The 18,261-nt window shown below is 35.8% G+C and overlaps 1 protein-coding gene across 1 annotated transcript; it reads right to left on the reverse strand.

Annotated features, from left to right (window-relative positions):
* Positions 1-15,061: 15,061 nt before the first annotated feature.
* LOC139864772 (anthocyanidin 3-O-glucosyltransferase 5-like) lies at positions 15,062-16,652 on the reverse strand. The gene has a single exon (XM_071853340.1). It carries the CDS (start codon positions 16,632-16,634, stop codon positions 15,213-15,215), a length of 1,422 nt encoding a protein of 473 aa, XP_071709441.1. The 5' UTR covers positions 16,635-16,652; the 3' UTR covers positions 15,062-15,212.
* Positions 16,653-18,261: the final 1,609 nt, after the last annotated feature.

Genomic DNA, 18,261 nt, shown 5'->3' on the forward strand with positions numbered 1-18,261 from the left:
GCTGATCCCTTGTATCTATAATGTTGACACAAGAGCCTCTACCATCGGGGAAAAAAATGCCTTGCTTTATGTGGGTTGGTAAGAATGCCATGTCTACATTTATAACACGTATCGCTTTGCGTGTAGAAAAAAGAGAAAATATCATTCATGTTTAACTGTTGCACTTATAGTATTTTTGTGTAACATTTTCTTATTGATAGGGTGATCAAGCCTATCCAGAAAACTACAAAAAATTGCACTGTATTTATTTGAACTGATAAGATAAAAAACATGCTTAACAAACTGTGTTGCACTATTCATGTTAACAGTATGTTCTCCGCGCAGCGTCTTGCATCATGCCTCTAAGGCTCCCACATTTTGTGTGATTTGAAATACCCAGTCACATCATTTCTGCTAAATAACTGCCTTGACGATCCTCCCATAACAAAGTTCTCCTGTGCCTCACAAACAACTGATCTTTCTCTTATCAGTCCTATGTATTCTGAGTGCACCACAACGATACCATTTGTAGTTGGAAATCGCAATTTTGCATGTAGTATTGAAGTAATTGCTCCAAATTTTTGTAGAGTTCGTCTACCAAACAAAGCATTAAACCTCGATCTGCCATCAAGCACTGTGAAGTATACAATTTCTGTTTGAGTCAGACGGTATGTTCCCATCATTACATCCAATTTTACCTTACCAATTGCCTTTATCGGTTCTCCCGTGATGCCAGCAATCTTCAAGTTTGTGCAGCGAAGTTTGTCCTTTACGCTGAACGGATAATCTTGAAAACAATGCAAATAAAAGATATGTGCTTCACTACCTGTATCAGTATAGATTCTGGTGGTGTTCTTGTTTGCAATTACAGCTGAGATAACCACAGGCTCTTCTGACAGACACCAATTTGGAATAGTATGAAATACAATGGGAGCATACATCCATTACTCTGTCCTGCATTCTCCGTCTGACTCATACTCGTTCCCCTCATTCTAAATAACCGTGATGTGTTTTTCAGGGTTTGGATCCCTTTCATCTTTTCTCTTCTCTCTTCTGTTCCAATCACGCCGTCCACCGTGACGCACCCTTCCTTGCCAAGCAAAATGCTTATTTGGATCATTCCTCCTGTATTGCTTTCCTAGCAATAAGTGATTCAGTTCTCCTGCTTGGATCTTAACAATATTCTCCCTCATCAATGACTTGCAATTGTCAGTGTCATGTCTGTATGCCTCATTGAAATCACACCATCTATCACTCTGTGGTCCTTGTCGCTCCTCCATTGGTGGTGGAGGATTAAAGGTTTCTTTAATAGGCTCGGTGAATAAGATCTCTTTTGGAGTTTTTGTTAAAGCCATGATGAGTGGATGCTTGTCTAATGGTTTTCGATAATGGTAATTGTCGTTCGGGTGATTATTGCCCCGCCAACCATGTTGTTTCCTTTGATAACTGTTGTCAAACTCCCGTTGTCTGTTAGGTCCGATTATGTATGAATACCGTGTATATTGATATGAATGTTGAGAGAATTAGTCAAAGAGTCAAGATTGACTAATTCCACAACTCTCTTGAACTCACTTATGTACTTTGGCTATATGTGATGGCTTACATCTAAGGTTGCCTTATGGGATATTTATAGCCCTCTTCAATATCCCACCATTCTAAGGCTTGGCACACTATCTATGCAATTCCTGGGGTCCTAACAATCTCCCCCTTTGCATTGATAGTGTGCCAAGCCTTAGAATAGTGGAATATTGAAGAGGGCTATAAATATCCCACAAGGCAACCTTAGATGTAAGCCATCACACATAGCCAAAGTACCTATGTGAGTTCAAGAGAGTTGTGGAATTAGTCAATCTTGACGCTCTGACTAATTCTCTCAACATTCATATCAATATACACGATATTCATACATAATACACGTGGTATCAGAGCTGGACCTTCAACGAAACGAAGGAGATCCCTACGAATATCGTGTGTATCTTTAAACCATCTTCATACTCATCTTTGAATATTCATCAAATCTTCATACTCATCTTCGAATCTTCATCCAATCTTCATACACATCTTTGAATATTCATACCGAATCTTCGAATCTTCAACTCAAAATTTACCGAATCCGAATTTACCGAATCTTATAAAAATACTTTTCATATTTCATTTTCACAAAAATAAAAAACTCTTTTACCGAATCTCACACTGACACCTACAGTACATCAACAAATCTGTCTCTATCCTCTAAACAAAAACACATGCTCGCATTTTTCTTAAACTACTGTACATCTGTCAGCTACAATTTAAAAAAAAAAAAAAAAAGAATACCGAGTCTTCTTCTTCTCTTTCCTATAGCTACAATAAACTTACCTATGTCTATCTACATCGATCTGTATCTCCTTCTTCAACCTCATATTCAACATAAATTCATCAACAAGACCTAGTATTAGAAACGCATTCATCTTCATCATCAATTTGTCATCGAACATCAAATAACATAAACAATAATAATCTCAGATTCATCAAGCTTAAATTTCAACTTCTTTTGCGATGATTGTTACAAGGAATTAAAGCTAGATCCACGATCGGCAACCTTAATCTAAAACTCGACAACTTTTGGATTTAGTTTATCCTTCAGATTCATCAATAATTCATAACAGTTTGACTTTAATGAAAAGTCAAAGATCTTACAATTGATGAGATCGAACTGATTTCAGATTGTAATGATGCTTGTCGAGTGTTTATGTGATGATTATGAGTAATTTTGTTGAAGGAATTGCGGCCTAACAGTGACTAAAAATGTGAGATTGATTATCGTGATCATTCATCTTTTTCGGTCACTGTTCATCAGATTCATCACAATTTTCTGTTGTTTTGGAGCTTAATCTTCATGAAATTTGTTAATCGCTGCCTAATGAAGGTAGCTAAATCAATTTTAATCATTAATTTGATCAAATTGATAGTTTGAAAAATCTCAGAGGAAGAACATATTCGGTATTCATTCGATATATTCTGGAATTGGATACACATTCGGTATCTAAACTTGATTCACACTCGGTATTGGTTACACGGTATATCATTCAGTATTGATCTCGGTATATCATTTTGTGTTAATCTAGGCTTGGTCAACCGAGTCTTATTTGCAAAGGAAAATTAAGGCTTACTAGCTTCGGTATATTTGATTGGACTAACAGCTTACTCGTTGGGCCAACCGAATCTAGTTTCCTGATTCATACAATTCACTCATTGGGCCTATATACCAAATCTGCCTAAGGCCCAACCGAATTTTGATAGTGGACATAATAAATCATAAAGCCCAAATCTTACCAAATCTGAGCCTACTTAGTAATCAGGAGACAAAGTTTCAGTTTCAGCCCCTGATAGTTTCAGACTTTTGCAAGACAAGTCCCATACCGAATCTGAGGAATTATTTGACACTTTTGGTCCCTGACAGAATCTGATTCCTTGCAAGCTTAGTCCTTACCGAATCTGGACTAACGAAAACTTAACGAAAGTCAACGAAACGTTTAAAAATAAAATTTGATTCACCGGAATCATATTTTGAGGGGGAGAAAAGGCGATAATACTTCATATTATTCAACATTTCGTGATGATGAAGCATGTTACACAAGATTTACCTTTGAAACCCGATTTCATTGAACGATTCAATCATCGAGACAAGAGATGTTCTTGTTATTACAACACTCCCAGAAAATGTGCTTTTATCAAATATGTAGAAGCAACAAAAGCTACTCCACTTGAGTTGATTGCTTTGTTAATGACTCTACGAGAACCATCCAATGTTGAAGAAACTGCACATTATGAATATGGTTGTTCATGCCACAAAGGAAGTACACGTTCCAATTGTATCTTTATACAACACAAACTTCATCAACAACTTCAAACAGAACTTCAACAAATGAGAGAACAAGAAGATCAAACGCCATCTTCAGAAATTTCAAGGTTATAAGCTCAAATCAAAGAATTGGAATCTCTTGTTGCGTGTAGTAAATCTGAATATGAAAAGCTTTAAAAGAAAGTGACTACTCTTCAAAGTGACTTAGAGAGTCAAGCAAAGACTTACAAAGAAAAAGATGAGAGTACCGCTCACATCATTCAGGATCTTCGTTCACAGGTTGTTGAAAAACTAATACTTTAGAAGGAACGTGAGCTTGATTCAAAGATCATTACTCAACTTCGCAATGATCTTGATCATGCTCGGATTCAAAATGGAACATTAACTCGTGACCTTGAGAAACGCATCTCTGAGTTACCAAAGGAGTTAGATGTTAAATCAAGACCAATTCTGAAACCCAAAATGGTGTCACTAGGAGTTAATACTGATCTGATATCAATAGTGGATAAATCAACGACTACGATTTCAGATTCTCCTCAAACGGTTGAGAAGAAGGTCATCAAGACGGAATCCACTCCTCCTACAGTTTCCAAACCAAAGAAAACATTTTCCTCAAGCAAAAAGATTTATTCCGGTTACGAAACCAACATGAATCGTCCTTTTCTGAAAACCATATATGGGGAGAATGGAGAGATTACGGGTTATCGCGATCAATATGGTTGGTTTCCACACAAAACTAAGAAGTCATCCATAGGTTCGAGAAAAACCGCTCGTACCAAAGTTGACCTAGTTTCTCAAACCTCAAAGCTTCAGTTTTCAAAACAAGTGTCAATCAAAGCTGACACCACACCCATTTCTTCAACAACAAACAAATACTCTTTTCAAGAGTTACTCAAGTTTAAGCCAAGATCCGTGAATATGGCTAAAACTTCATTCCCTTCAGTACCACCAGAATTATTCTCAATAGCTAAACCAAGTGTCCCAATAAATTGGAGTGAAAAATCCATAAATGTAATTGATAATACCTACCAGTGGTATTTCAAACGAAGATGATTTGACTTCACTACAGTTTCCATATACTTCTGTATGGGACCCGGTCTTTAAAGAGATGTTAAACATCATACCATGACTGATGTAACTTGTCAAGGGGGAGAAAGTGTTCTTACTTCCTGGGGGAGTACCGATTATTCTTTCCAGGGGGAGTGAACACATGCTTACCACTATTCCTGACTCTGATACCTTGATTAAGTTTCTGCATTAGTCAAGGGGGAGCTATGCATGAAGATTCAACGTCAATTATCTTTGCGTAGGCTCTGATACCCTTTCCCTCTCTTATCAAAATATGCTTAAGAGTCAATCACATTTTGAGGGGGAGATATAAGGGAAAGTACGAGGTCTTCAGCAATTTGCAAATTCGAAGAAGATTATCAAGAAGTCCGTTGAAGTTCCAAGAATTCAAGAAATTCAAGATCGTCAACAAAGGAAATATACATAAATCGAAAACTAGACTAGTAGTTTTAGATTTTTTGTATGTAATTAGTAAGGTTGCTAAATTTTTGCACACTATCAATGCAAAGGGGAAGATTGTTAGGACCCCATGAATTGAATAGATAGTGTGCCAAGCCTTAGAATAGTAGGATATTGAAGAGGGCTATAAAAATCCCACAAGGAAACCTTAGATGTAAGCCATCACACATAGCCAAAGTACCTAAGTGAGTTCAAGAGAGTTGTGGAATTAGTCAATATTGACTCTTTGACTAATTCTCTCAACATTCATATCAATATACATAGTATTCATACATAATCGGACCTACATTGTCTCTGACAATTGTCATTCGTGTTTCGTCCTCCGCTCTGCTGCCTATAATTTCACTGGTAATTATCAACTCTTGGATGTCCCATTTCACCAGCCCTTAAATGCTTTTGTGCAACAATCAATGCTTGGTGCAATGTTTTTGGGACATCATATTTGAACGCATGAATCAAGCTTGCAAAGCGGCGCTGATCAAGGCAAAAAATGAAACCTGAAACAAGCTGAGATTCTGGTATATCAGGTATTTTTTGACACTCTATGGTATAGCGTTTCATAAAATTGCTTAGTGATTCATTATGATGCATTGTGATTTCATGTGCATCAAGATGTGACAGCGTGCAACTTCTCAGACATTGGTATTGCATCACAAACTTTGCTCTTAAATCAAGGAAACTGGTAATACTCCTAGGTGGAAGACTTGCAAACCACTCTCGTGCCATTTTCTGCAGCACCATAGGAAACATATGACATGCAGTTTTATCTTCCCAATGTTGCAATTACATAACACCCTCAAACATATTAAGAAAATCCTCTGGATCAGTTGTTCGATCATAAACATCAATTGACGGAATCTCCAAATTTCTTGGTAATTGATATTCTGCAATTTGAGTGATAAAACATTGAGTTGACTCCGCCATTGCCGGCAGTTTGATAGCTTCTTCTCCTGTAATCAAAGCAAAAAAATTGTACACAGCCATTGCACGGATAGCGGGTTGTGCCAACTTCTATTTATACTTTGATGGCGCCGTTTTGGTTAAAATTCCATCTAATAACTTTCCTGCCATTTCTTCAGTCATAAAGAATTGCTCTTCTTCATCTCCATAGTCCCATTCATTCTCCACAAAACCTTCATCATTACGTTCATGCTCAGTATCATCCGCCAAAGTGTTCAACTGATTGAATAGTTTGAACAATTTATGTTTAGAAATTGACTTTCCTTTACTAGTATGCTTCACATCAAATGTTCTCTTAAAAGAAACATTATGCGTTCCTCGCTTAGCTTTCCACATTCTTCCATTTGAATTCTCAAACAATGGTTTCTTCAATCGCGGTATAGTTTCATTCACTTGTTCTTCTGCTGCACCAGTATTCAATTGATCTTCTTCTTCGACTGAAGTTTCTTCCAAGGTTAATTGATCCACTGGTATATATTTTCAATGAGAGTTTCATTGATTAGTTCGAGTGTTGTTCGTGCTGAAGTCATGTCAGTTTGCTTTGCGTTCTTGGTATTCTTGGTGGTCTTTGAAACGGATGGCACCATATGTTGGTACGATTTTCCGTATAGCGGGTGTAAGGTACCAGTACAGAACAATATCCGCCTAGCGTAGAGTGATTGTATGTTGATTGATGTTTTCCCTCGGGAAATAATCCCTGCCGACCCGAAACACGGATAGGAGATCCGTGGGGTGGCCTCAATCAATCTGTGGATCAATCTGTATTTTATCCGTCTAGCATTCTGTTGCTAAGCGGTTAATGTTTTAGAGTGAGAAAGAACTGTGTGAGAGAGAAAGTGTACTTCTCTCTGACTGAAGTTTAGATTAGATGATCTGAAATGTGGGGACCCAGGGGTCTATTCATAGGCGTAGAATGTCCGAAATTCTCGGGATACACATGTCAATCGCTGATTAATTCAGTTATGCAAAATATCCGGAATGTCGATTGCATGTGCTGACGTGGGTACGTGCTGCTCACGCGCCTAGTAAAAGGGCTTTAGTATAGAAGCTGCCTGCAGGGCTTACGCATGACGCTGAGTGGCCTGCTGTACGCAGGACGACAAATGCTAAAAACCGCCAAATATTGTTATCTTTTATGCTCTTTGATCCATTTTTCTGTATAAAAATGGTGTTTTTATGCGTGTATCCCCTAGGATACACCATTAAGACTGAAGAAATGCACACTAGATTTGCGAGTTAGCAATAGAAATCAAGCTTCGGTTGAAGCCATTAGTCACTATGTGCTTACTCTTCCAAGTGGTCTTATTGTTTTGTTGGAATAATGCTATTATGCTCCTAGTATTAAGAGCAATATAGTTTGAAAGATGTTGGTTTTGAATTTGCATTTGCGCACTTTCATTTTTCAGTTTCTAAGGATAATATTTTTTATCTGAATGCATATCCATGTGATGGTATTTTTGAAATTGATATACATGATGTGATTTCAAATGATAAATTCTGTGTATACCTGTACCGCCAAATAATTCAAGAAAGACTTGAATAAAACCTATCTATGACATTGTCATCTTGGTCATATAAACAATGCATTTCAAAAATCCATTCTGTTGAATTTTTGGTATCATCTGGCTATGAATCATTTGATGTATGCGAGTCATGTTAATATGGAAGATGACAAAGGCTCATTTATCCAGTTTAGATGAAAGAGCTAAAAATCTTTTAGGACTAATACATACTGATGTATGTGGCCCTTTTAGAACAATGTCTAGAAATGGTGAATCTTACTTCATTACATAAACTGCTTCTTATAGTAGATATGGTTGTGTTTACATGCTGAAACATAAACATGAAGTATTTGAAAGGTTCAAAGTCTTTCAAAATGAAGTAAAGAATCATCTTGGAAAGACCATTAAATCACTTAACTCCGATGGAGGAGGTGAGTATATGAGTCAAGAGTTTTTAGACTACATAATGAATCATGTGATTATCTCACAATTCACTCCACCTTACACACCGCTACCCAATGGTGAGTCTGAACGAAGGAATCGAACTTTGCTTGACATGGTTCGATCTATGATGAGTCTAACTACTCTATCACAGTATTTTGGGATATGAATTTGAGTCTGCTGCAGGCATACTCATTATGGTTCCAACCAATAAGGTATAAAAGACACCATATGAGCAATGGCATGGGAAGATTTCCAAGTTGTCTTATTTAAATGTCCGAGGTTGTGAAGCGATGCGAAACATGACATTTCAAACAAAATAAAACCCAGAAGTATCAATGTCACTTTTGTGATACCCAAAGGAAACAATGGGTTACTACTTTCACTGCCAGTCTAAAACACAATGTGTTTACTGCTTGGTCTACTTAGTTCTTTTAAGGAGATCTTCTCTTACAAGAATTTAGTGGAGGTAAAGTAGATCTTGAAGAAATTCAAGAACTACATAGTAACATACCTTCTATAAGCACTAGCTATCCACCTGTTGAATTTGAACGCATCATTGGTGAGCGAAAACGTGTTACACCTGCACTTCAAAAATGTAATAGAACTCCTCATGGGCATAAGAGGGTTGATTATCTCATTAATTCAGATGAACCTCACCTAGAGGATTATGATGAACCATCTAGCTACCGTGAGGCCATATGAGATCCTTAATCTAAAAAAATGAGACTAGATTGATCTTCCACCCAATTATGAGACAATGGGGTATAAATGGGTCTTCAAAGGAAGACTGATATGGACGGTAATGTAAACATTTTTAAGGTTCGGTTGGTGGCAAAAGGTTATGATGAAACTTTTTCACCAGTTGTGAGCATTAAATCAATTAAGATACTTATTGTCATTGATGTTTTTCATGATTATGAAATATGGCAAATGGATGTCAAAACCTCTTTTCTAAATGGCGACTTAAGCGAGGACGTATATATGGTTCAGCCGAAAGAGTTTGTGAATCTTAAGAATCTTAGTAAAGTATGCAAGATTCTAAAATCCAATTATGGATAAAAGCACAATGGAGCTGGAATCTTATGTTTGATGAGAAAATCAAAGAGTTTGGTTTCTCTCAAAACCAATATGAGCTATGTGTTTACATTAAATCTAGTGGGGGCAAAGTAGTCTTCTTGATCTTTTATGTTGATGACATACTGCTTATTGAAAATAACATTTTTAACTTGCGAGATGTCAAGTCTTGGCTTAAAAAATATTTTTTCATAAAGGATCTTGGAGAAGATACTTATATACTTGGAATCATGATCTATAGGAATAGATTCAAATGGCTTATTGGTTTAAATTAATGCACATATCTTATCTTGCAGAGATTTAGCATGCATTACTCCAACCTTGGAGCATTGCCTGTGCAAAGGTCATAACCTTGAGCAAGTCTCAAAGTCATATCACATCTGATGAGATAAGACGAATGAAATGTATCCCGTATGCTTCGGTTATAGGAACCAAAGTTATGTGCTAAAATGATGTCTCGTTATCTTTAAGTTTGACGAGTCATTGTCAACAGAGTCTAGGTAAAGAACTTTGTATTTTTGTTGAGAATATTCTAAGGTATTTGCACAGTACTAAGGATATGTTCGTGATTTACGGTGGTTTGGTAGAAGAGTTGAGTATTAAGTTTTATATTGATGCTAGTTTCTAAACTGATCAAGATGATTCTCGATCCAGTCACGTTGTTTCTTTTTCATGATGGGCAAGACAGTTAATTGGAAGAGCTCCAAGAAGAGCACGGTTGAACAATGTACAACAAAAGCAGAATACATTGTTGCCTGAGAAGCTGCTCAGGAAGCTGTATGGATTAGAAAGTTTGTTGTTCAACCCGTAGTAGTTCACAACATTAAATCTTCTATGAAAATGTAGCATGATAGTTCGAGTGTTATTATACTTACGAAAGAATCACATGTACATAAAAATATGTGACACATTCTTCGAAAGTTGACTACATTCATGAAGTCGTTAAGAAGAATAATATTAGTATTCTTAAGATTCTTACAGATGATAATGTGACTAACCTGTTCACGAAGCCCATGATGCACAAAAAGTATGATGATCATGCTATTAGTTTTAGAGTTCGTTACGCTACATCTTTTTCATATGTAATTTAGTATTTGGATATTTCAGGAACATTAAGCAGTTTTATTTAAGTGAATTGAGATATTCGGTATCGTTGTTTTTATTTATATCATTGTGTTCTATATTAGCATGTTTAATCCATGAATAATTGTCGATTATTCAAAATCTCCATAGTCGGTCATGTTATGGGAATAACATGAATTAAGATTATTGTGAATGCTTGGTTATATTCATTAATGATGAATAGTTAACTTGTTGAAGCCAAAATTCATATGTATTCATTGATGATGAATATTGGAATGACCCAATCATGAGATGTTACTTCATGGATCATCGTCAATAGTGAATCTCATAATGGTTATGTCTTTATGTCCTTAGACCTGAGATGTATATATTTGTTTTGATTGTATGACATATTATACTTTGATATGGTTAAACACTATCCTGAACAAGGTAGTTATAAAGGCCATCATTGAGTATGATGTGAAGTATATGAGGAACGAATATAATCAAAATGTGATTTATTCCTCTATGTGAGAGTATGTTACTACAAGGTGCCTCGATGAAAGTGAATGGATATTTACACAGTCGTGTCCAAGCTATATTGATTGATGATCAATTCTAACTTGGTGATCGCATTCAAATTTTCTAGATTGAGAAACAGATTTAGTTGACAAATGAGAATGACTAGACCATGTGTCATGTCAACTCGGTATCTGGAATAAAGGGACAATAGACACTCAATCATTAAATCATTTTTAATAATAATGATAGTTCATTTAGCTGAAACAAACACTTGTATATTTTCGGAGGCATTGACGTGTTGCTAGACGTCAATATATGTCTGTATAGTAATCTAGATGTTATGTAATGCACAAGTGGGAGTTTATTGATTTAGTGTGTACGTCATAACACAAATCTATATTACCGTTTATATACAAGCCTATGTGGTCACACACAATAAGCATTTAGACACCAATTATTATATATTGTTGATATATAATTATAACCTATAGTTCAAAAAATAAGTTTAATTAAATATAAAATGCTCAATGAGCCGTTGAATCATTAAATATTATATGGACTTATTAGGGTTGATTAAAATAAATTTTATATTATATATAAATCATCCCATATGTTAACTCTGGCCCCAGGTAACAAAAATATACCATCAAAAACTTAACAGCGGCAATTCATACTTTTTCTTTTGATAATTTGCGAAAAGAAGAAGAAAAAAAAACTTAAGAAGTAATAAAAGCTCTTTTTGATTGTTGCTCATATGCAACAAATATATAAATGAGTTTGGCTGTAGAGAACATTGAAAAAGTCGGGATTTAGCTTTACGGTTTTTATTAAGGTGCAAGAAATAACAGAAAACATTTTTGATGCTGTTGGTTGTCGCAAGAATTTAAGAAAACAAGAGGTTATTGACCTCTTGTGTCACCTACGAACTAGAATAAAAAGAGTTTCCTTTTTATCCTTTTTCGTTTTCTTTGAGCATCAATCAACTAAATAATACTAGATATTATATTGGGTTATATTCGGAGTAGCATCCGATTGATGTTGTCTGACGTGCAGATCAACCATAGAGATGTTCATACACTTTGAATATATGTTTCAATCTAGACGTGAATAATTTTTCTACCGTTCTTGCATCACTCGCGAAGATATATCTAAACTTTACTTTGTGAATTTATTATTTGACAATTATTAGTGGTGTAATTGGATCTTGTTGGGAACCGTTAAAGTTTATAATAAAATAAATGATGTTTATTTTAATGTTAATAAAAGATGTTAATGAATGAAAATATATTTATTTTTATCGTTCCGCTGCGTTTATAAAATTTAGAAGTATACACGGTTTTCCATCACTTTATAGAATTGCCTCGTTATATAAATTTTGCAGTTCAAAAAAAAAAAAAAAAAAAAAAAAAAAAAAAAAAAAACTCGACGAATTAGAACCTACAATAGCAAAATTAATTCTGTCCAAGACCTTCTAGAGGATGCACACCCAAGGACAAAACAAATAAGGGAATATATGAATTCACTGATAAAAGGATCTGTACCCATATTGTAAAAATTCACATAGAAGGAATGCCGAGTGTCGAGGAAACAAAAAGTGACCGCGACGCATCCAAGTTGAGTGGTGTTTCAACGAGGTATATGACGGATAGAAGGAAAGTAATCTATGAAAATCGAAGAGAAACATAGAACATGAATAGTTTATAAATTTTTGTACGGATCTTTATGTTTGATTTGACTCTCGCTTTGTGAACTTCCAGGCATTTGAATGATTGATATCGCTCAAAAAGTCAGTTACGTTACGGGAACACGTCTTCTTTGAATGAAAGTACATACTCTGGTAATTTAAGCCATTACAATAACCAACATCACGACCTAAATCGGACGAGATACCTAAACAATTATCATTTTGAACGCTTTCAAAGAACTCTTAAGTCGCCTCCCCAAACGAGAGGTCATATTCATCATCCGTAAACAAAAAGGATACAATACCCGCCGCCTTGTTCATGTTCTTCCTTGACGCCTTGCTCCCACTCCTTTGCCACCATTATAACTTACACCCTTGGAAGAAACCAAAGAAGTCCAATCTTTACGCTATTGTTCCAAATCTTGCGACATGAGTCATCATAAGGCCACTTGCAGTGGACCGTTAGCCACTTCCGTGACCCACCGCCACCAGCTCATGGCTACCACCAGCAAATTGCCACCTGGTTCGCCAGTGGTACCTGCAACGAGCTTAACGGCTGGAAAAGTGGGCCCACTTGTTTTTTGTTTTTCTAACGGCTAGTATGCAGTTTTTTTTCCTTTTAATACACTTTACTTATACTATATATATTATTACTTTACACAAACAAAAGTCACACACTCAATAACAAACACTCTCAATATCATACACTCTCAATCTTCCATTCTTTCAATTCAAACAAATGTCTCAACCAAATAACAACGATTTCTTCAACCATATGTTAAACAATCCAATTCCGTCACCGAATCATTCATCATCGATCCAAGCTAGCAATTCGTCTCCAAGTCAAACTAGTTTTTCTCAACAACATCAATTTATTCCATCACAACTACCACAATTTCAACAACAATTACAATTTGTTCAACCACCTCCACTACCATTTCAACAACAATTACAATATCAAAACATGAATACATATTATTCACAACAACAATTTCCCATTAACCAACAACAATTCTTTTCACAATCACAAAAACAACAACTTCCATACATACAACAACATTTCACACAACCGAGTCTTGAAAGCGTACCCAAAACACAACCCGAGACCGAAAAACCAAAAGCTAAAAGAAAGGAAAAAGGTAAATTAGTCGAAGGAAGTGAAAAGCCGAAACGTCAAATTATGCATTGGACTCCCGAAGAAGGAGAAATTTTTGCCAAACGTTGGCTCGATGTGACGAAAAATTCGAAAATAGGAACCTCACAATCGGCCGATTCGTTTTCAAATATATGGTTGTAGCCAACTATAATCAACTCGCTGATCGCAAAAGGAACAATGATCAAATAACCGGGAAATGGGCGAAAATGTCAAGAGATATCAAAGTTTTTATTGGTGTTTACAATCAACTAAAAAGAAATTTTCGAAGTGGAACTAATGACTCGGTGTCATTGAAGCAGCGCGTGAAGAATAACGGAGGCGTCAAGGTGTTCCTTTTACGCATTACAAAGCATGGCAAGTACTTCGTAATTGTCCGAAGTTTTGTACCCCAGAAGGCGTATTGGCATCTCGGAGGCGTCCACAACCGGAGCCACCGACCACTTTGGTGGACGATGAACCTTTAAGGGTTGATCCAAACCCTGATCACGCTTCTTTATTCAGGGACGACCCAATCCGACGTCCAACTGGTCGACTAGCTTGTAGAAAAAGCCAAAAGAATTCGGGTTCGTCCGACGCTGCCTCATCTTGTTCATCCGAAGAAGTTCGTTCTTAAATCATGCTCGCCCAACAAGAAATTGCTTTAACTCAAAAACAAAAATGTGAGTCGTCTTTAATGAAAGTAATGAATCGCGCCTTTCGAATTTTCAACACAACCGTCAACCCGAGTTTGCCAAAGAAAGACCAAAAAATTCTTCAAAAGGTTCGACAAAAAATGAAGACGATCTTGTTATCCGACGAAGACGCAAAAAACGAAGACGAACAACACAACGAAGACGAAGACGACGACCCGACACCACTCGAGTAGTTTTATTTTTATAATACTAAGTTTAATTTTTTTATTTAATTATGTAACGTTTTTATTTAATTATGTAATGTCTTTTATTTTTAATTATGTAATGTTTTTATTTTTAATAATGTAATGTTTTTATTTTATTTAATAAAAGGTTATTTGTTTTATTTAATAATTTTAAATTGGTTAAAGTTTGAAATGGAGTATAAGATAGTGAGGGTTTAGTGCAAGGAATGTGAAAAAAAATGTTAAAGTGTTTGTGCGAATATAACGCTGTGGAGGAGAAACTTTGTGTTAAAGTTTACTACCATTGCAAGTGGCCTAACCCTTTTCTAAGCATGGAGGTCATAAAACTCTGTGGAAACTAATTGTAAGTTACTCTATTAAAAACCAACATGTTACTATTAATAGTTTACTTTGTTACATATAGATTCCAACAAAATTTCAGTACCACCGATTTTCTTTAACTTTGATTCAATACAAGTACTTACTCTGATTAAGTAAGAAACAAAAGAAAAACTAATTAATATATAGTGATAATTTGATTCTTCGTACGTATTTCTAAATACGAGAGAAAATGTCCAACTTTCACACAGAATGACTAATAATCAAATTCGTGACCAACAATCCTCGATAAACTTGCGAATCGAAATGCCTGACGAACCTTTTATAGCCTTGTCTGAACTTTCTTGTAACATCTTCGCGTTGTCTCTTATTGTCTTCCCTTTTCTGCTCTCCATTAAAACCCTAATCATTTTCTCTATCTCTTCTCTCCCAACCACTTTCTTCGTTGGCAACACAGCTGGTCCCACCGCCACCTCCAACTCGTCCGTCAACATGGTTGCGTTCATCCTCTGCTCTGCATACAACGGCCACACTATCATTGGTACCCCACTTGTAATGCTCTCCAACGTTGAATTCCATCCACAATGTGTTAAAAACCCTCCAACCGATTTATGGTTCAATATCTCCACTTGTGGGGCCCATGATGACACCAAAAACCCCAACTTTTGGGTTCGCGTCATAAATCCATCAGGAAAATAATCGGGTGGAACTGGTGTTCCACCCATTTGACTAAAATAAGACCCGTCCGAACCTTTCCCCGTAGGCGGTTTCACCACCCAAACAAATCTTTGTTGGCTCATTTCCAACCCCCATGCCAACTCTTTTGTTTGCTCATGGGATATCGTTCCGCCACTTCCAAACGACACGTATAAAACTGAATTTTCCGGTTGTTTCTCGAGCCACTCAATCACCCCACTCTTCACATCAACCGGTTCACTCCTCCTACTTATCGGTCCAACTGTGTAAACCGGTTTATTATTCACAACAGACCTCAAAATATCATTATTTCGTAAAGCATCAAGAGACTGAGGCTCAAGATCCTCCCATGTGTTAATCAACATGCCATCTGTCAACGTCACACGAACCGCCTGATCCAAATAAGCCCGATACGAATCATCAGCCCGGTCCATCATGGGATCAACCACATCATCCGGGCTGACATGTCTACAACCAGGTATCTCAAACCCCTGAGTCTGGTCAACGTATTGACCAACTACTTTTTTATCAAGCACAGGGGAGTAAACAAACAATCCAGTAAACCACGCATTACTAGTTACAAATACAAACTTTTGCATCCCAAATTCTTCAGCAACAACCCAGGACTCGTAAGCGAATATATCGCCAATTAGGACATGTGGACGATGTTGATCCATGGCTGATATGACTGAACGAATTGATGGAACTGTTTCCTTCATCATGACACAAAGTTGTGTTACGATTTTCGCGTCTGGAGCAACGATGGAAGAGATGTCTGCAGCGGGGATTTGGATGACTGAAAGGTGGTTGTTGGTGGTGATAGAAGAAATTAGTTGGGATTGGGCTGCTGACGTGGAGGTGGTGACAGCGATGACGGTGACATGGAGGTTGTGGTTGTTGACTAGACGATCAGCGAGTAACAATACCGGGCTTAAATGGCCGATGCCGGGACTAGATACTATTGCTATATGAAGTTTGTTTGTAGCCATGATGACAAATTGTGTAGTATGTACGTGTTTTTTGTTTGGTTAATTAAATTTGAATTAGAATAAATAGTGGAGTACCACACACACGTATATATAGTTATACATGGCCACACTATTCTATGGCCACTCTATTCTATAGTTTTTATTTGGGTGGAAAGGAATCTAGTTGAGCGGCTTAAAAATTAATAGCTATTCTCTAGTTTTTATTTCAAAAAGTGAAAAGGAAATAATATGAGAGTATTAAAGGATACGGAGTACTACATATGGTTTTGCAAACAACTCTTTCTATCTATTTAACCGAGTCATTTTTCTTTACTGTTTCTCGTGTTGAATAATATAATTATCATAACATATTCAAAACTAAGAATTAAATACTGCTAGATGTTATATACTGATCATATAATTTATTTATAAATTAATTTAGCTTAAATATTGCATATAATATAATCGCAAAAAATGTTTATTTTTTGCATATATTTTTTCTTCATTCTTTTACTATGATTTCAATTTAAGAATACATATATCGTATTCTATATTACATTATTTTTCATCATTTTTCACTTTTTTCCTTAAAAAAAAAAAGTTTGAGAACACAAGTGGCACTAAAAGTGATTCGGAATGATATCCCAAAAAAGTCCCTTGAAGTGTCGTGATACCAATGGAAAAATAAATTATTTTAACAGTATATATTATACCTAACATACGAGCTAGTTGAATCGGTTTGGACCAAAAATTAAATTGGTTTGAGTCGAAACTGATCAACAAGTCTTATCAATTTCGCATCTCTATGTTCAATTTCACATTTTGCAATTTAGTTTTATTTCACGTTCCAGTTTTCATTTTCACGTTCCAGTTTTCATTTCTCATTTCAACTTCACGTTTCGATTTTCAATTTCACGTTTTAGTTTTCATATTTGTGTTTCAGTTTTTAGATTCACGTTTAACTTTTCAAATTTGTGTTTCAGTTTTTAGGTTCACGTTTTAGATTTCATTTACGCGTTTCAGATTTCAGTTCTGCCTTTCAAATCTTAGTTCCGTGTTTCTGATTTTTGTTTCAGTTTCAATATTAACTTATTAACTCAAAAATAAAAAAATATATTATTTTTATAAATGCTTTGAATATAATTATAATAAGATTGATATTGATGGAAACAAATGTATTGAATGGCTAAGAGACTATCTTACCTCCGAAAATTCAGCACACAGTTCAAAATCATTTTCTTTCTAACATTACTAACAAACGCACTGAATTGACCAATTAAGACGCAATCAAGTGCACCCTTAATGAGTTATATTCTATTAGAAAGATAACTAAATTGTAAAAAATGACAAAATTGTATAGAGATACAGTCGATCATAAAAGTTATATCTTGAGGGAAGCAATTACTATGATGGATGACACACACGCTGGTCACGTTATACATACACGTATGACGTACTGAGATACGTTCAATCACGCCAGTTAAATCTTATTAAAGGTGCGGGCAGTTATATGATTTCTTATTTTTGTATGCGTTGATGTTATGTTTTTATCAGAATAAAATAGAATGAGGAATCTATGAGTAACATGTTGCGACTTAATATGTTTTGTCTCGTATCGGGTTTAAAAATAAAAGTCAACAAATCCAAT

This window comes from Rutidosis leptorrhynchoides, chromosome 8 (genome assembly GCF_046630445.1).
Source record: "Rutidosis leptorrhynchoides isolate AG116_Rl617_1_P2 chromosome 8, CSIRO_AGI_Rlap_v1, whole genome shotgun sequence".
NCBI classification, from domain to species: domain Eukaryota; kingdom Viridiplantae; phylum Streptophyta; class Magnoliopsida; order Asterales; family Asteraceae; genus Rutidosis; species Rutidosis leptorrhynchoides.

What these genes read in the sequence shown, in the direction of transcription:
- LOC139864772 (XM_071853340.1), bottom strand. Translation starts at nt 16,634, where the DNA reads ATGGCTACAAACAAACTTCATATAGCAATAGTATCTAGTCCCGGCATC.